General features: G+C 47.1%; 2 protein-coding genes across 3 annotated transcripts; one reads left to right on the plus strand and one right to left on the minus strand.

The window, feature by feature from the left end:
- Positions 1-4,079: 4,079 nt before the first annotated feature.
- Positions 4,080-4,880, plus strand: LOC129582492 (uncharacterized). Its single transcript, XM_055474005.1, has 2 exons — positions 4,080-4,223; positions 4,299-4,880. The coding sequence occupies exons 1-2, from the start codon at positions 4,104-4,106 to the stop codon at positions 4,872-4,874; spliced, it is 696 nt and encodes a 231-aa protein (XP_055329980.1). The 5' UTR covers positions 4,080-4,103; the 3' UTR covers positions 4,875-4,880.
- A 6,501-nt stretch (positions 4,881-11,381) lies between these two features.
- LOC129582491 (uncharacterized) lies at positions 11,382-14,583 on the minus strand. 2 transcript variants are annotated; one of them, XM_055474003.1, is made up of 3 exons: positions 14,294-14,583; positions 13,187-13,587; positions 11,382-12,263 (listed from the first exon to the last, which is right to left on the minus strand). In XM_055474003.1, exons 2-3 carry the CDS (start codon positions 13,552-13,554, stop codon positions 11,507-11,509), a joined length of 1,125 nt encoding a protein of 374 aa, XP_055329978.1. In that variant the 5' UTR covers positions 13,555-13,587; positions 14,294-14,583; the 3' UTR covers positions 11,382-11,506. The 2 variants fall into 2 exon arrangements, with proteins under 2 accessions (XP_055329978.1, XP_055329977.1); XM_055474002.1 differs by having other exon boundaries at positions 14,285-14,583.
- Between the last annotated feature and the right edge of the window lie 1,472 nt (positions 14,584-16,055).

Genomic DNA, 16,055 nt, shown 5'->3' on the forward strand with positions numbered 1-16,055 from the left:
TCTCAAGAGAAAAAGGCCGAGAAGGCCACTGTCACCACCAAATAAAAGAACCCAAGAACCAACCATCACCTACGGAAAGTCCCTCACAGCATCGCTACTTAGCCACCAGATGGTCGGATGCACTGCGAGACAGCAAGCAGGAGGGAACAGATTGGCCATCATCGCAGTCGTGACGCTACGGGTGCTCCGCCATCTTCCCCACGTCCTTGGCGCGGAAGCGGCACGTATCGCACTGCACCATCCTCCCGGTGACCTTTCTGCGATGCTCCTGGCTGGCGACGTGCTGCAGCAGCGCGGGGACGGCTGATCTTCTTGGGACGGCTGCCTTTGCGCTTGATCGGTGCGGTCAAGACGACGCTGAGTGGGGCGTTGGTCGGTGGGGCGGGATGCGATAGTGGCGGCGCAGTTGTTGGGCTGAGTGTGGCCAGACTCTCGGAGGAATCATTCCACTGATTCGACGATTTGACTTTTGGCAATGAGCAGTGTCGATAGCGCTGTGCAGAGGTCTGGGTCAGTTTGCCGGTACAAACCAGGTACGCCAGGGCCCTGCCAATCTGCTCTCGCAGTGTGGTGATTCCCACGCTGCGAACAATTCCCAGCTGAATCACAATTATATGATACGAAATGGGCTGCTCATATACGAGTGCGTGACGTTACATTACCGCATTACTGTACTTATATAATTATTTGTCCTTTGGCCTTCTGTGCACGCTCCTATGGTCGGATGATTATAGTCCATGTTTTTGCCTTTCTCATGCACCTGATGCCCAGAGGCACTGATAGTGAGTGGCTGTCTGATATGAGGTCGATTTCTTGATGTCCTGTTATTTCCGGCCTGTTAGGTCGTTATTTAAATTCGTGCTTGTTTGTTATTTATTCTTAGCTGAGTTTTAATAAAGTGGCTAAAACCCGATATTTTATTATTTGCTTCTATGAATAGTGTTGATGTTAAAGTACTCTGTATAGTAATCTGTATGTTTTTCAATGTTTAAAATTGAATCGTTTTATTCAGTTTAAATTTGCGCAGGCTTCTTGTGATAGAGTACAGGCTGTTGCCGAATAAAAATGAGCTCTGTATATATACGAATAGTCGAATACGTAAGGACTAAGGAGTGGCTCTCAAGTGGCGGAGCGCTACATGTAGGTGTCTTAAATATCTACAACATGGGGAAACATGGAGTGACGCTGACTAGTAGCAATTATTCATAAAAGGGATAAACCCGGAAAAATAAACATAACAGTTAATGAAAAGGACAGCTTGCCCAGTCACAATCGAAGAACCCTACCACATCCACGAACCATCCTACACTGGCGATGAAATCACAGTCTTACGCTTCAGTTATCAAGAAGGCACCGAAGGTTGTGCGTGGCACGCGTACTGGAACGAGTGAGGGACCCTCGAGAGAACTGACAGAAACACTACAAGCCAAGCACCAGCCCCATGCGGACTTTTGTGTGAGAGGTATACCACGGGTCGAGGATTCGAAGTTTGACAGTGTTAAGGACTATAATGCGTTCATTGCCAAACAGCTGGAAGATGTAGGGATTCCTACAAGATTTGTGAGTGTGTACGTTCCTGCTCGTGGAGATAGACGATCTTCCACGTTTGCCCGCATTGGTACGTTTAAAGACATGGCGAAAAAAATTTTGGAACCTGAGATTTGGCCGACAAATGTGTTTGTGAGGGAGTGGGTATACTGAGTTGTGGTGTTTAAATACGCTGATGTATCCTTGTTTAAAAAGCTGCTGTATTATTGTTTAAAGCTTGATCTGAAATACTGTGTATTCTGGAGAATTGTTGTTGTTGTGAGTGTCTGCTGCCCGAATTGGGATTTTTCCCTGAATGTGTGCGGACGTTAAACCATTAAACTTAAATGGAATAAGGGAAGTGACCCGGATACACAGCCCTAAACCCGAGTACATAGACGAGAACTTTAACTTTTGCGCACTCGAAAATACGGAACTAACGGAAGCGCTTTTTTCAGTGTTTTATGACATTCTGTAAGCAAGTGATCTGTATTCGCTTGACTAAAATTGGTTGAGGAGTTACGGGCGGAATAAAATTCCAAAATGTTTGAATGCGTTGAGGTACACGAGTATAGAAAGTCTTATTATAAACCGATTTTCTTCAAATTTTGCACCTAATAGCGCACCACTATATAAGCAGATAGTAGATAGGTAGGTCTCGGTCAGCCGAGGAGGTATTGGCATACGTCGTGCGGAGGAATTAGCACTTCCAGCCTACTTGGCTTCGATTCACTCTGCTTCTGATTTGTTATTGTCAATGCTTCCTCACTTTCCGGCACTGGACGCCTCGGAAGCGGTGGAGTTATGGAAAACCAAAGCCCGTCAAGCAGAAGTTCCAGAAGTTGGCTTCCGAAAGCTCCAAAAAACATGGGACTTACCGTTCTGCAACGTGTCGATTTCTGTTTTATTGGACTTGTTTCGCGGCGACGCTGTTAACATCTTCGTAAACGAGTGGCTCAGATGTTTCAAAATGGGCGGACCAAGGACATTGTTAAATTCCTTTCATCGGAAGAAACAATAGCGGAAATGAATGATGAAACCATAGCTGCTCCTAGAGATAAACATCCCAAACGGTCGCCTGATGAAAATTTTCCACCTCGTGCTGCAGAGCCTTTAGCAGTACCGCGTGTCTCTCCAGCTGAGTTACTGGACGCTGCATTCAGCATCCCCGCCGGATCTGCCGGAGGTTTCTCGGGAATGAAACCCCAACACTTGAAAGACATGCTGAACCGCCGAGATGACGTAGAAAGTGAGCTTTGTCTGGCCATGACAGGCCTAATGGATATTGTTCTCAATGGCAAAGTTCCTGCTGAAGTTCTTCCCTTTTTATTTGGAGCAAATTTAATTCCTTTAAAAAAACCTACTGGAGGGATCCGGCCTATTGCAGTCGGTGAAGTACTACGCAGGATAGCGTCGAAGATTGTCAGTGCAAGGTGTCAGGAACAACTGGGCGCACTTTTCCGCCCTGTTCAACTGGGATACGGAACGAAAGGAGGCGCTGAAGCTATCGTACACGCTGCTCGAACGTACTTGGAAACAGATCACGGAGGCACACGAGTAATGGTCAAACTGGACTTTAAAAACGCTTTCAACATGATCAGCAGAAGCGCAGTTTTGGAAGCAGTTCAGTCCGTTATCCCTGTGTACTACCCCCATTTCGATCAGGCGTATGCACCTGTATCCCATCTGGCCTGTCAAGACACCGTCATAGCATTGGAAAGTGGTGTGCAGCAAGGCGATCCTGGGGGGCCGTTAACCTACTGCCTGGGAACTTTTCCATTGCTGAGGAGACTACAAAGCCAATTTAAAGCCGGTTTCCTGGATGATGTAACCCTGGCGGGGCTGATTGAAGAAGTAATGGCAGACATTCGAACAATTGAAGAAGAAGGGAAGAAGATAGGCCTCGTACTAAATTATGGCAAATGTGAAGCATATTTTTGTTCGGTGGAAGCGAGGAAGAGCAAGCGGCCGCTAAGCATCGCTTGGTTTGGGAGTGGCCGGAATTCGAGATTCTCAACAGCGAAACACTTACGTTATTAGGAGCACCAGTTAACGTGATCGCAGTGCCCTCCTTTTTGAGAGGCAAAATTCTCGAAATCGAGAGACTGGTGGAAAGGCTGAAACTGCTGCCATCTCAACAATCACAGTATCTCCTCAGAAACTGTCTCAGCGTGCCGAAGTTAATGCATACCCTACGCAGCAGCCAGTGTCACGATCACCCTGAAGTCCTTCGTGAATTCGACAGCTTAATGCGTGTTGCTGTCACATCAATCGCTAATGCCCACATTGAAGACAAGAATTGGACACAAATGACCATGCCGGTCGGCCGGGGCGGTCTGGGAATACGGCGAGCAGAGGAGCTAGCTTTGTCGGCGTTCATCGCTTCGGCGTCCTCGGTTCTGCCAGTGTGCCTGGAAATGCTTCCGGTCGATCGGTTATCTGGTCTGGAGCAGGCGATGGACAAGTAGGTACAGCAGTATCAGTGCGAAATGCCGTCTGAAAATTTAAGGAAATTTCAAAAGAGTTGGGATTGGCCAGTCGTGGAGCGAGCATACTCACAGCTGCGTCTATCAGCGATGGCCAATGGTAAGCCGCAAGAGATGGCAGCACTATTAGCGGGGTCCGAGAAAGAATCAGCGGCATGGTTGCACGCGTTACCGGCTGCAAGCTTGGGAACGATGGTGAATGACGAACATGTAAGAATTGCCGTGGGATTACGATTTGGTTTGCCAGTAGTGGCACCGCATGAATGCGCGGGTTGTGGCTTCCAGGTAACTTCAGATGGCCACCACGGATTGTCCTGCCTGTATAGCAAAGGTAGATGGAGCCAGCATTTGGAACTGAACAGTATACTGGAAAGGGGATGTGTAGCAGCGGGTATACCTTGCGAGTTGGAACCGAAAGGAATATTCAGGGACAACGGGAAGCGTCCAGACGGATTGACATTGGTGCCAGTGCGAGACGGAAAGCAGCTTGTATGGGACGCCACTTTTGCGGACACGCTAGCACAGTCGTACGTTAAACGGTCAGCAAAAGCAGCGGGCGCAGCGGCACACCAAGCAGAATGTCGGAAGCGATACAACTATCGGCAGCTGGGCGAAGAATACTGGTTTTATCCTTTTGCCGTGGAAACCCTGGGAGTGCTCGGCGAAGGAGCCAGAGAAATGGTCAGTTTTCTTGGACGGAAAACGAAGGAGAGGTCCGGGGAATGCAGATCCACGGCTTTTTTAAAGCAGCGTATTAGCCTCGCAATTATTAAAGGCAATGCGGCTGCCGTTTTAGGAACTTTACCGGGCAAGAATAAACTGATGGATAATACTGATTTCGGTTGTTTTTTTAATTCTTAATTGTGTATTGTTGGCCGTAGTGATATGAATTACGACTGTTATGTCGCGATAAGAACATAAACTATAAAGTCAAAAAAAAAAGTTTAAATGAAGTTTTGCTGCTTTGAATAGTACTGCGTGATTCCTTTCCTTACCAGAAATGTGCGCTGATTATTAATAAAAAGAATCGTTAGTCTCCAAAACGTAACTACAACAGCACCACTTCGTCAATACTAAATAAACATATATTTTTTATAAATATTATTTTGTTTTCTCTCTTCCGAAGTGAGTAAACCTTTGCCCTTTTAATACCGTCACAGCGCCCGTGCCACTTACGTAAAGGACAAACGGACGTAATGCTCAATCTCCTCCTGCGACGAGCCCTGTGGATGGCCCATCTCCCGCACAGCGGCCTTCACCGCCCGCTTCACACGGCCCCAGATGGAGTCCTTGTCCCTGGTGCTGTTGGTGTCGAGGTCGTAAGTGCGCAGGTCCCGCAGACTGTCGGGGTCCTTGTAACACAGCAGGCCCTGCGTGTGGACGGTGAGTAAAAGGCCGCTGCTGACGACCAGGTCCAGCTGCCGGCGCACCTCCGTGGCGTCGTGCACCTCGTGGTGCGTCTTCAGCGTCTGCAGCATGCGGTCGAAGCCGGGGCGCTGCTTCTGCTCTTTGATGCGCCGGATGGCATCCTTGAACAGCGGCAGCAGCGAACAGTCCTCTGGTTGCGGCGGCTCCGTGGGGGCCAAGCGGCCGCCACCCGGAGAGGGCGGTACCGGTACGGGCTGGCCTTTTCCTACCCGCATCTATCAAATGCATTTAAAATATCCGACAGAAATAACGGCATAATCTTTATTCAATTTTATAAATAAATTGTGATCATGTTGCAAAACGTGCTTCATCGGAAATTTGTTAATTTACTATTTAATTTGTTAAGTTGTTAGTTTACTATTATCTGATGGAATTTTTAGCGTCGGCTTCATACGAAAATTTATTTTTTCATTAAATATTTAACCCGTTCCACACGAAGCGTGTTAGGCCGACATGGTGGAGGACTTAAATTCTGTAGCTTTTTTGAACGCGATTAAGTCACTTTCATTGGTTTTATTACATAAAGCAGATGTTACATGACAGTTAAAAAAATACCACAATCCCAGACAACAGCGCAGTGACACACAGAGAGAGCCTAAAGTTGGTCAAACCAGAGCTGACGGAGTCCGTGGAGGTCTTCATGGTCTACACACTTTCAGAGTCTTCAGATAATTCCGTAAAACATATCACGCGTAATTCCTATAGAGTTAAACTTAAAAAAATGGAAGTAAAGGAAAAAGCAATAGCCAGTGGCCTTCGGTGGTCATCGAAACTTTTCGTGTCGAGTTTGACATGGATGGGCATTGAGCTCTCAGACAAACAGGGAAAAAATGAGAAGCGCTAAGTTAATTAGCTATCGAACTTTGGCGATATCCTCCAACGAGATATTGGCTTCCCCGTACTGCAATGGTCTTAATTTTAGGAAAAAACGTTTGATAATTCAAGAAACCTACACGGGAAGCATAAAACTGCGAACTCACGTCTTTGTGCTCGTTGTTGTCGGGGAATACCTTCCCAATGGCGACCACCAATTCAATCGGATATACAACAGTCTGAATGTACAAATATCCCAATTTGTTGGCATTCTGCATTCGTAGAAAAATTATAAAATTGGACTACGGATTTGTAAGATATCCAAATCGTAATAAAATATTGATAAAAAAACAGCAGCTTCTCCACACCTTGAGCTTCCAGTAAATCGCACGATATATCTCGCTGCGGGCTTTCTTCCCACCGTGACCAAGGTCCAGCTGTTTCTGAACAGCTGACTCAAGCCATTTTGGCAAAACCAATCCATTTTTAACAAATAATTCACTGACAGGCTCCATTACGACAGAAATTGATATTTGCGAGTGAGATGGCAATAATATCATAAAGCTTCTGGAATATGTGGCATCACGATGAGCACATGAATAATTATGAAAATGAGATTGTGCATAGTGCATACTTAGAGCACCAGATCAGTGGTGGACGGCTGGGAGCGCAAACTTTTCCACTGGTAATTTCATTGTCTCATAGTCCCTTATGCGATACCACCGCTAAAAATTTTTGCTGGCGCGCATCGTTTCTTTGTTTTTTGGCTAAATCGCCTACTTATTTGCGCGGTATTCATTTTTCATTTCGCACGAACATTTTTCTAAAACGGTTGGAAGAAATATTTTAAAATGCCTCAAACACGAGCAAGAACGTTGCGTGAAGCCCAAGACATCTTGGAAGATTTGGCAACTATACCACATGGCGAAGTTGACACTGTTTGCCTGCCACCGGATGTTGCTAGTTGCTCCGACGAAGAGGACATCCATGACAACGACCTGAGCCCGCAGCTTCCAACCGATGTTTCGGGAGAGCTTGAAGTCTGCTACGACAGCGATACCGACGACCAGCCATGTGGCACCGAACAGCCGTCTAAGAAGCGAAAAGGTACGTCACCAGTAAATTTTCACGACAGTTTGGCGATATTTCAGATAAGATTTAACAGGTGCGGGCCGTGGCCGGCCCGAAGTACCATGGGCGAACGGGGAGACGAACTTTCTGCCAATGTACAATGATCCCAACAACGTTCCCGTCAAACTGGCGAATGCACATCCTGAGCTTATTTCAGCTACACCTCTGGAGCTGTTCAACATGTATTTTGATGGAGAAGTTTCGGAATGAATCATTAGAGAGTCTGAACGCTACGCTGCATAGAAGAACGCCAACTTTACCTTGTCGCCGGAAGAGCTACGCATTTTTGTGGGAACCCTGATTTACAGCGGCATTGTGAAGTTGCCATCACAGCGACATTATTGGATGCGGTCAGCATTGTTTGAATTCCCCTGCGTTTCGACAAAGATATCCCGAACCCGCTTTGAGGTATGTCCAGTTGAAAAAATTGACTTTTCCCCCAGGGGGTTTTCCTAAATATCTCCGTAACGAGCCAGAATTCGTACTTCCGGTCCAGCAAACAATTTGTTGCTAAAAATAGGAGGAATTTAAATCAAAAGAAAATTTTGCGAAACACTTAGTATTTTGGCAGTGGTGGCGTTTTCCCCCAAGGGGGAAACTTTCTAAAAATTAAAAATTGAGTATATGATTCAATATTAGTCACTACACTCTCATTGTAGGAAATCAAGAAATTCTTGCATCTGGCTGACAACAATAACTTGTTGCAAGGGGATAAGCTGGCAAAGGTCAACCCGTTCTTGGCGATTTTGAAGAAGAAGTTACTGCAGTTTGAATGGTTTGAATCGAAACTCAGCGTGGACGAACAAATGATCCCATACTTCGGACACCACTCATGCAAGATGTTCATGCGGGGAAAGCCGTGCCGGTTCGGATATAAGCTGTGGGTGATTTGCGGAGCAAGTGGCTATCCATTCTTCTTTATGGCATACACCGGAAAGGAAGGTACACCTAACCTGAAGCCTCTTGGCTCAAGAGTGGTTCTGTCTTTGATCGAGAAAGTTGACCATCCTGAATTCCGTACACTGTACTTCGATAACTTCTTCACTTCGTACAACTTGCTTGATGAATTACGACAACTGAATTTCAAGGCTACCGGCACCGTACGCGAAAATCGTCTGCTGTGATGCCCATTTCCGGATAACAAAGGATTTAAAAAGACCGTGCGTGGCCATCACGCAACGTTTTCTACACTGGATGTGGTCACCGTCAAGTGGCACGACAATACCCCAGTTTGTTTGGCTTCAAACTGCGAGACTGTCGCGCCACTAGGAAAAGCAAGACAATGGAACGCATCACTGAAAAAGCACGTCAATATTGACCAGCCAAAAATGATCGGCAGCTCTAACAAGTACATGGGCGGTGTGGATTTATTCGACAGGTTCATCAGTGATTACCGGCCGATGATTCGAACGAAGAAGTGGTGGTGGCCATTCTTTGCCAACTCAATTTCTCTGATGACTGTAGCAGCGTGGCGTATCCACAGAGAGGCAGGAGGAAACCTGACACAGATCCAGTTTTTATCGGAAGTTGTCGAAGGGTTGCTTCTGTCGGGACTGCAAAAGCCGGCTCGTCTTGGACCTTCAACACCAGTGACCAGCACTGTTCGGTTTGACGGGATCAATCACATTGTGGAGAGATGCAAGCGAGGCCACTGCAAATACTGCCGGCGTAGTTCAGCGTGGCAGAAGTGCAATGTCCGCTTGCACAAGGCCTGCTTCCCGTTATACCACAAACGTTAACTACGAAACTTGTTTGTCTTCCCTGGAAAAGGCTTTCCAAATTTTTTGCCATTTTTTCTCATTTTCTACTGACTGTGTGTGTGATGAAACGACTGTGCCGGCTGCGATCTGTATTTCTGCAATTTTTATTTTTTTCTTGACCACTGGTCATCTCGATGACCATCACAATGCTCTTGTTTTTAAGTACTCGTTGAGATCTGTTGTTTGAGCTATTGTCGTATCCTGTGCGATTTTTGTAACTATTGTTATAAACGTAATTAGATAACATGTCGGCCCAACATGGTTCCCATGCGTGTTATTTCGACATGGTCATCTCCCGCTTGACCTATGGTCGGTAAAATTTTGAAAAAAATATTTTTCTCTTAATTGAATTTTTTTATCCCAGAATGCAAATTTTCAAAACCGTAGTCCTATCCCTTCTAGTACCCGGTTTTCCTGGGTTAAAATGAAACGGTATCGCTTCTTGCAATTAAATTTTCTTAGAGATTTGTAATTATTTCTACTGTTTTTAATGGAAAATCTAAATTTCTCCAGAGCTCGCCGCCCGCTGGCTTCTCGCAGAACCTAGCATACGATGTGAATTTTCACTCTGAACCTTGTTTACGCGCAAACGGAACCAGTTTAATTTAAAAATAAATTGACGAAATGTCTAACAGTTTTTACAGCAAGGTTCTCGAAGGATTCTCTTCCTTTTTTTTATTCCTGGATTCTCAATCCCACTCCCGCCAATTCGGCCATGATTACGCACCTGCACTTTGAGAAGAAAGTTTTCCTATTTCTGGAACCAAAGCACGCACAAGTCCCGTTGAGAAAGCAGCAGGGTTCTCGTCCTTATATGACGATAAGATCACCGACTTTATTAATTTAAGTATCAGATTCTACGAAGGCGTTCTGCACAACCTTACTAGTTGGCCGACGGCCGCGTTAAAAAAAGTTTATGTCGGAACACCACAACAACAAAACAACTAAAACGACTAACAAACAATAACAGCAACAAAACAGCAACAGAAAACTATTAAACGATTAGTAGCATGTGTTATGCAATTTGCATAACGGTCTGTTCTTCATGCCAACGGTCAAAGATACTGAATTCATAACCGTTGGGCGTCCACCACGCTACCTATCGTGACAGACCGACAACCGATCCGAATACAGATGCACAGGCAGCCAGTCAGAAGACAAAGAGGCCAGAGAAACGGGCATCGCGCGGCTCCCGCCATTTGGTTTCATCATTCCGCCACCAACCTCACTCTACGGTGAAATGGGCGCTTCCGCCTCATTTTCTAACAAACGAATAGAGCGCAATATGTGCATATACTGTATGTACAGATTCAGTCTTTATTGTTATTTAGTTGGTACAATATCTTCGACAGTTCACCGCTTGCCGCAGATTATCAAAGCAAATAACATTGGCAAAAAATCAACATTTTGACACGTCACAAAGGGGCCAAGAAAAAGAGTGAAAGCAAAATCTTATTGAAAACCCCACCCACTGAATAATTAATTGTCTAAGGGCACGGCTATGAGATGACTTTCCATATAAATGCGCGTTCAGTCTAAAGTTCTAAACATCACCTTGTAGGAAATTCTTCCAGGCTTCCAGATAATTTTGGTTCGATTCTTTTAATTAATTTAGTACCCGTGTAGCGGCGGTGCCGCTTACGTGTGTTCAAGTGCAGTTGTATGAGACGTACGGGTAGTACAGAATACCCAGTGTGAGCGGAGAAGCGGCTCACGTACAGCGACAAAATCTTTCAAAGGATTTCAACGTATTGCGCCGTGGTGCAGTGGTACTGCATACGCAGATCTAACGACGTAGCCGGGGTTCCCCATCCCCCAGCCGATTCCCCCATCGGCGCCTTTTTCAGCCGTTTCTCGGTTTCCTTCGGATTGCGCCCTGCTTAGACCAGTTTAGGCTATTTAAGCGCAGCGACGGCTAATGGGATGAGGTCATTCTCTGGCTTTCTTAGATTTCGGTCTTGAGTTAAAGAGAATGTGGCCCGCAGTCGGGATTCTGTATCCTAGTTCTAATAGAATGTAAGGAAGTAGGGACCCGTTTATCCCACTACGCTACACCCGTCTAGTCCCTACCATTTCGCCTTTTTATTCGAGAGACCAAGAGGGTATCAAAAAACGCGAAAAATTCAATTATACAGTTGCTATGCACAAAACTACAAAAGCGTTCATTTCCGGCTTGACTACTGTATTAGCCGGCGACGTCGAACTGGAACGAACATAAGTTATCATAGAAGCATCTGATCATTTTGGCCGGAAAAGAACATAAGACAGTCACTGTCAATAAAAAAAATTTAGAAACCGAAGAACCAATTAACCGCCACGGAGACGCCGCGGCGCGAACGGATCCTGACATCTGCAGGATGCTTATTTAGCCAGCAGATCGCCGGATGCGCTGGAGCGCAGCAGACAGGAGGGAACGGATTTCCCCGCGTGGCAGCCGTGCCGCTGCAGATGCTCCGTCATCTTGTCCACGCTGCGGGTGCGGAAGTGGCAGGTGCTGCACTGCACCATCTTGCTGGCGACGCTCCGGCGGTGCTGCGGGCCGGCGACGTGCAGCAGCAACGCGGAGTGGTCGGTGACGTAGAAGCGGCACGGCGCACACTGGTACTCCTTAAAATAACGCGGGGAGCGGCGGATCCCCACCGGCGATACTTTCTCCTCCGGGATGGGTGGAGCTGCGGCCGGGAGAACGGGAAGCGCCGGCAGGACCTCTGCGGGTGGTGGAGGGCTGACGGGCGGCGCAAGGAGGGACGCCGGTGGGACTTCCACGAGTGCCGGTGCCGGCGGGTTGATGGTGGGCGTGAAACCGCGTTTGCGCTTAACCGGCGCCGGTGAGTCGGTGCTCGGCGACGGCGGGGCGGGGTCCGGCAGGGGAATCACCCGCTTGGGAAGGCCGCGCGGACGGGGCGCGGGTATGGACGGTACAGCGAAGACTGGTGGAAGCGGAATGGTTTCGGTGGTGTCGCTGGAGGTGGCCAGCTGCTTAGCAGCAGCATTATCCGGCAGCTTACCAGCAGAGCAGAACCGGTAGCGCTCCGGTGCAGGCTGGTCGAGAGTGCCCTTGCGAAGCAGCTCTCCAAGGGCCTCGTTCATTTGCTCCCGTAGAGTGGGAGTGCTCACGCTACACACATAACAAGCGCAACTAAGAGACGATGCAAAAATATGAAGGTAATGCTGTGCATTAAAATTTAACGTAACCGCTTTCGTGGTTAACCACCCGTATCCTGAACGTATCCCATATGTATTTGGTATCTCCTATTTTATCGCTTACAAATGAAACGACTCCTCTCGCTCGTCTGAATCCCTTACTAATCCTCGATGTATGCTTGAAAGTTTTGCTGTTGTACTCGTATTTGTTAGAATTTTTTCGCTGTTGTACATTCCACTGAAAAACACGAGAAAACCTAAGAAATTAACGAGACCGAAGGAATTAAACAGAATACGTTAGAGATCAGAAGCGACACATTACTTACATCATTTCAACACATAATACACTTAAGAAGTGTATTATGTGTTGAAATGATGAACTGCGTAATTTTGCTTTTAGCCTATGTTAATGTGAACAACTTACTGAAAAAAGTTCTAACAAATACGAGTACAACAGCAAAACTTTTAAGCATACATCGAGGATTAGTAAGGGATTCAGACGAGCGAGAGGAGTCGTTTCATTTGTTCTAGCTTTCGGGTATTTGAGTCTAAGTTTTTAAAGGGCATTTGCTTGTACAATGTTGAAATAAAATAACGTTCTAGTAAGGGATAGTGCCACGACACAGATGCAATTAAAAAAATGCCCCGAAAAATTTGATCCTACCCCAGGTTTAGAGCATTGTTAGCATGTTGTTAGCAATTAGAGAACAATGTTGTTAGCATGTTGTTAGAGCACTGTTAGCAATGTTGCGATGCTCGTAAAAATTTGACCGTAACCCAGGTTTAGGGTGAACCACTGAACACTTTCTATTCCTCTTATCCTGTTGCCCTGTTACATCCACCAGCGGTCCATTGGCTGGCTGTTCTGTTAACATTACGATGTAAGCCTGCACTTACATAAACGACACGCGGACGTAGTTCTCGATCTCCTCCAACGACGAACCCTGCGGATCGCCAATGGCCCGCACGGCGAACTTCACCGCCTGCTGCACACGCTGCAGGTTGTCCACCTTGAAGCGGCGCAGATCCCGCAGACAGTCGGGATCCTTGTAGCACTGCAGGCCGTTGATGTAGACGGCGATGAGGTGGCCGCTGCGTACGGCCAGCTCCAGTTGACGGCGCACCGCCTCGGCGTCGCGCACCTGGTGGTGCGTCTTGAGCGTCTGCACGATGCGGTCCACACCCGGCCGCTCCCTCTGGTCTTTCAGGCGCCGGATGGCCTCCTTGAAGAGTGGCAGCAACGGACAGTCCATCGACTCCGTCATTCTCGCCAAGGAGTCTGTCCTGTCAGTGCGTACCTACGTTCAAGCCAAAAAACAAGGTTCACGTCTCCTTAGCGTACTGGTGTTTAACGAGTTGCGGTGACTTGGCTAGCCTAGGAATGGATGCTCGTCAACAGATAAGGATATGTGAGAGTGCTGGTTTACGAGCTCGGCTACTCGAAAATAAATCAAAATCAAATAGAGAGTCGCCAAAAGTGCGCACTGCCAACAGCCATTGCTACGTTGTCCAACATGAACAATCAAATTTCGTTTTCCAATCTAATACCGCAGATGCTAAATTCAGTAATTTCTGTTAGAGTATATATTCCAGAAAGGCAAAAACCACTTCGTTAAAGTGTTGTTAACGAAAGCGCGATTTGGATTTGTGCAACCCAGCAAACAGATTCGAAGTTTAAAGCGTTTGGTAAGTTGAGGGAACCCTCTGGTTCTTTTAAGGTACAGAACATCCATAACTTTGCACGCAGTCATTAACCACAAGCTGAGAAAAAACTCTCTTGTAAAGTTCACCATTATCGCGCATGTCGCGCACATATAGTTTTCTTTAGCTGCTATAACACAGGTTTGGGTCTGAAAACCCAAAAACTTTAAGACTAAGTTCCCGAATCTAAGTAGTACTGTACTTACGAATCTCGTACTGCAGTTTAATTTGAAAAGCTTTTCCCTGGAAGTTGTAGTCACAACTCACATATACGCAGCTACTTTAAGCACTTACGTGACTTACCTTTTCTCCGATTCCGAAACAGATCCACGAATCCCTTTGGGACAACAATGAGGTCCTATGTGATGCAGAGATAAAAGTTGCGAACCTATAGAACTAGAGACGGCGGTGAGATCAACATGGAGTCACGTTAGTCAAACAAGCAGCTATCAGTTTTAACAGGCTGCTTACGGCCGCACTTGCCAAAACTAACTGTCAACGCAGACACTGCGAGGTTGCACGATCAGATTCTAAATCTTCAAATCGAGCCCGAAAATTGACACGATGGAAACAAAAATTGTGTCTCGTTTTCATCCGACGGCATCTATCGAAGCGTGCTTCCTGTACGATATACGGATATAGCAAATCTGTAGTCTGTAAGTGCTTATTTCGACGCACAAACGCACATTGCACAAGGCCGCACTAAATCCGGCTCTGAGTCTGACTGTTAGCGCCTGAGTCTGCGTCTCACAGCCGATAGCTTTGTAGCCTTTTCCACATGAAAAGAACTTTCTATAAATAGATTATGTGATGAATCATGAATGGCACTGGTTTTATACAAGCTTGTGCACGAGATTAACAAAAAAACAGCTAGTATCAACATTAATACGAATCCGAAAATACATGGACGTAGCTGTACAGTATGTACAGAGTGCTTGTACTCGTACTTGTCATTGTGCCCAGGTAATAATCGGTATCCTTTTCAGTTTTCACCCACATTTTCATCCGCAACAGTTCATTTAGAGCAGGGTCAAAAACTGGCTTCGACCGGTTCAGTTCTAGCTGATGGTAATCAACAAAGTGTTTGTTTGGTTATCACGTCTACTGTATAGAAAAGAAATTGTTCAAGTGGTATAGGGTATCCTGAATGTATCCCATGTCCTCTGTTTCGGCAGTTCTTAACGGTAACTTAAAGGAAACGCTGCCTGCTTGCCGAGGAAAACAAACTCTTATTTCACTTATAACAGCTGCAATACATCCGAACTACAGAGGCATTCATGGCCGGTTTAGATACAATTTCAGCCGGCAACGTCAGACTGGAAGAAAATCAACCGAAACGCATCTCATGCAGGCAAAAAAGCAAGACCATCTTTGTCATCACCAATAATAAGCCAAAACCCAACAACCATAACGGGCGCCATAGCGCTTATTCGACCAGCAGATCGTTGGATGTGCTACGGGACAACATGCTGGAGGGAACGGACTTCCCCGCGTGGCAGCCATGCCGCTGCAGATGCTCCGCCAACTTGTCCACGTTCCGGCTGCGGAAGCGGCACGTGTCGCATTGCACCATCTTCCCGCTGACGATCGCGCGATGTTCCCGGCTCGTGACGTGCTGCAGCAGAGCGGATTTGCGCGCGGTGTGCACGTGACACGCCCCGCACACATACTCCTGGTCACGGCGTCCGGCGCGGCGGACCACCACCGGCGCTACTGCCGCGCCGGACTTGGCCGGGACTGGCGGAGCTTCCCCGGTGGGTGGAGCGCTGGCAGGTGGCGGGGTGATGCGTTTCGGACGGCCGGGTTTGCGCTTAGGAGGCACGGGGAGGAGGGTGGGCGTGGAGGTGGACGGGGCCGGCGGTGTGGTCACCGGGGTGTCGCTGGGGGCGGTTAGGTGGTGGGCGTCATTCGGCAACGAGCTGCCCGTACAGAAACTGAAGCGATTCGGTGAGGGTTGGTTAAGAACGCCCTTACGGACCAGCTTACTAAGTGCCTGCTGCATCCTCTCCCGCAGGTCAGAAATCCTAATGCTGCACATACAACAAACCGAATTTAGAGGCGACAT

Source organism: Paramacrobiotus metropolitanus, unplaced genomic scaffold (genome assembly GCF_019649055.1).
Source record: "Paramacrobiotus metropolitanus isolate TYO unplaced genomic scaffold, Prichtersi_v1.0 Parri_scaffold0000007, whole genome shotgun sequence".
Classification (NCBI taxonomy): domain Eukaryota; kingdom Metazoa; phylum Tardigrada; class Eutardigrada; order Parachela; family Macrobiotidae; genus Paramacrobiotus; species Paramacrobiotus metropolitanus.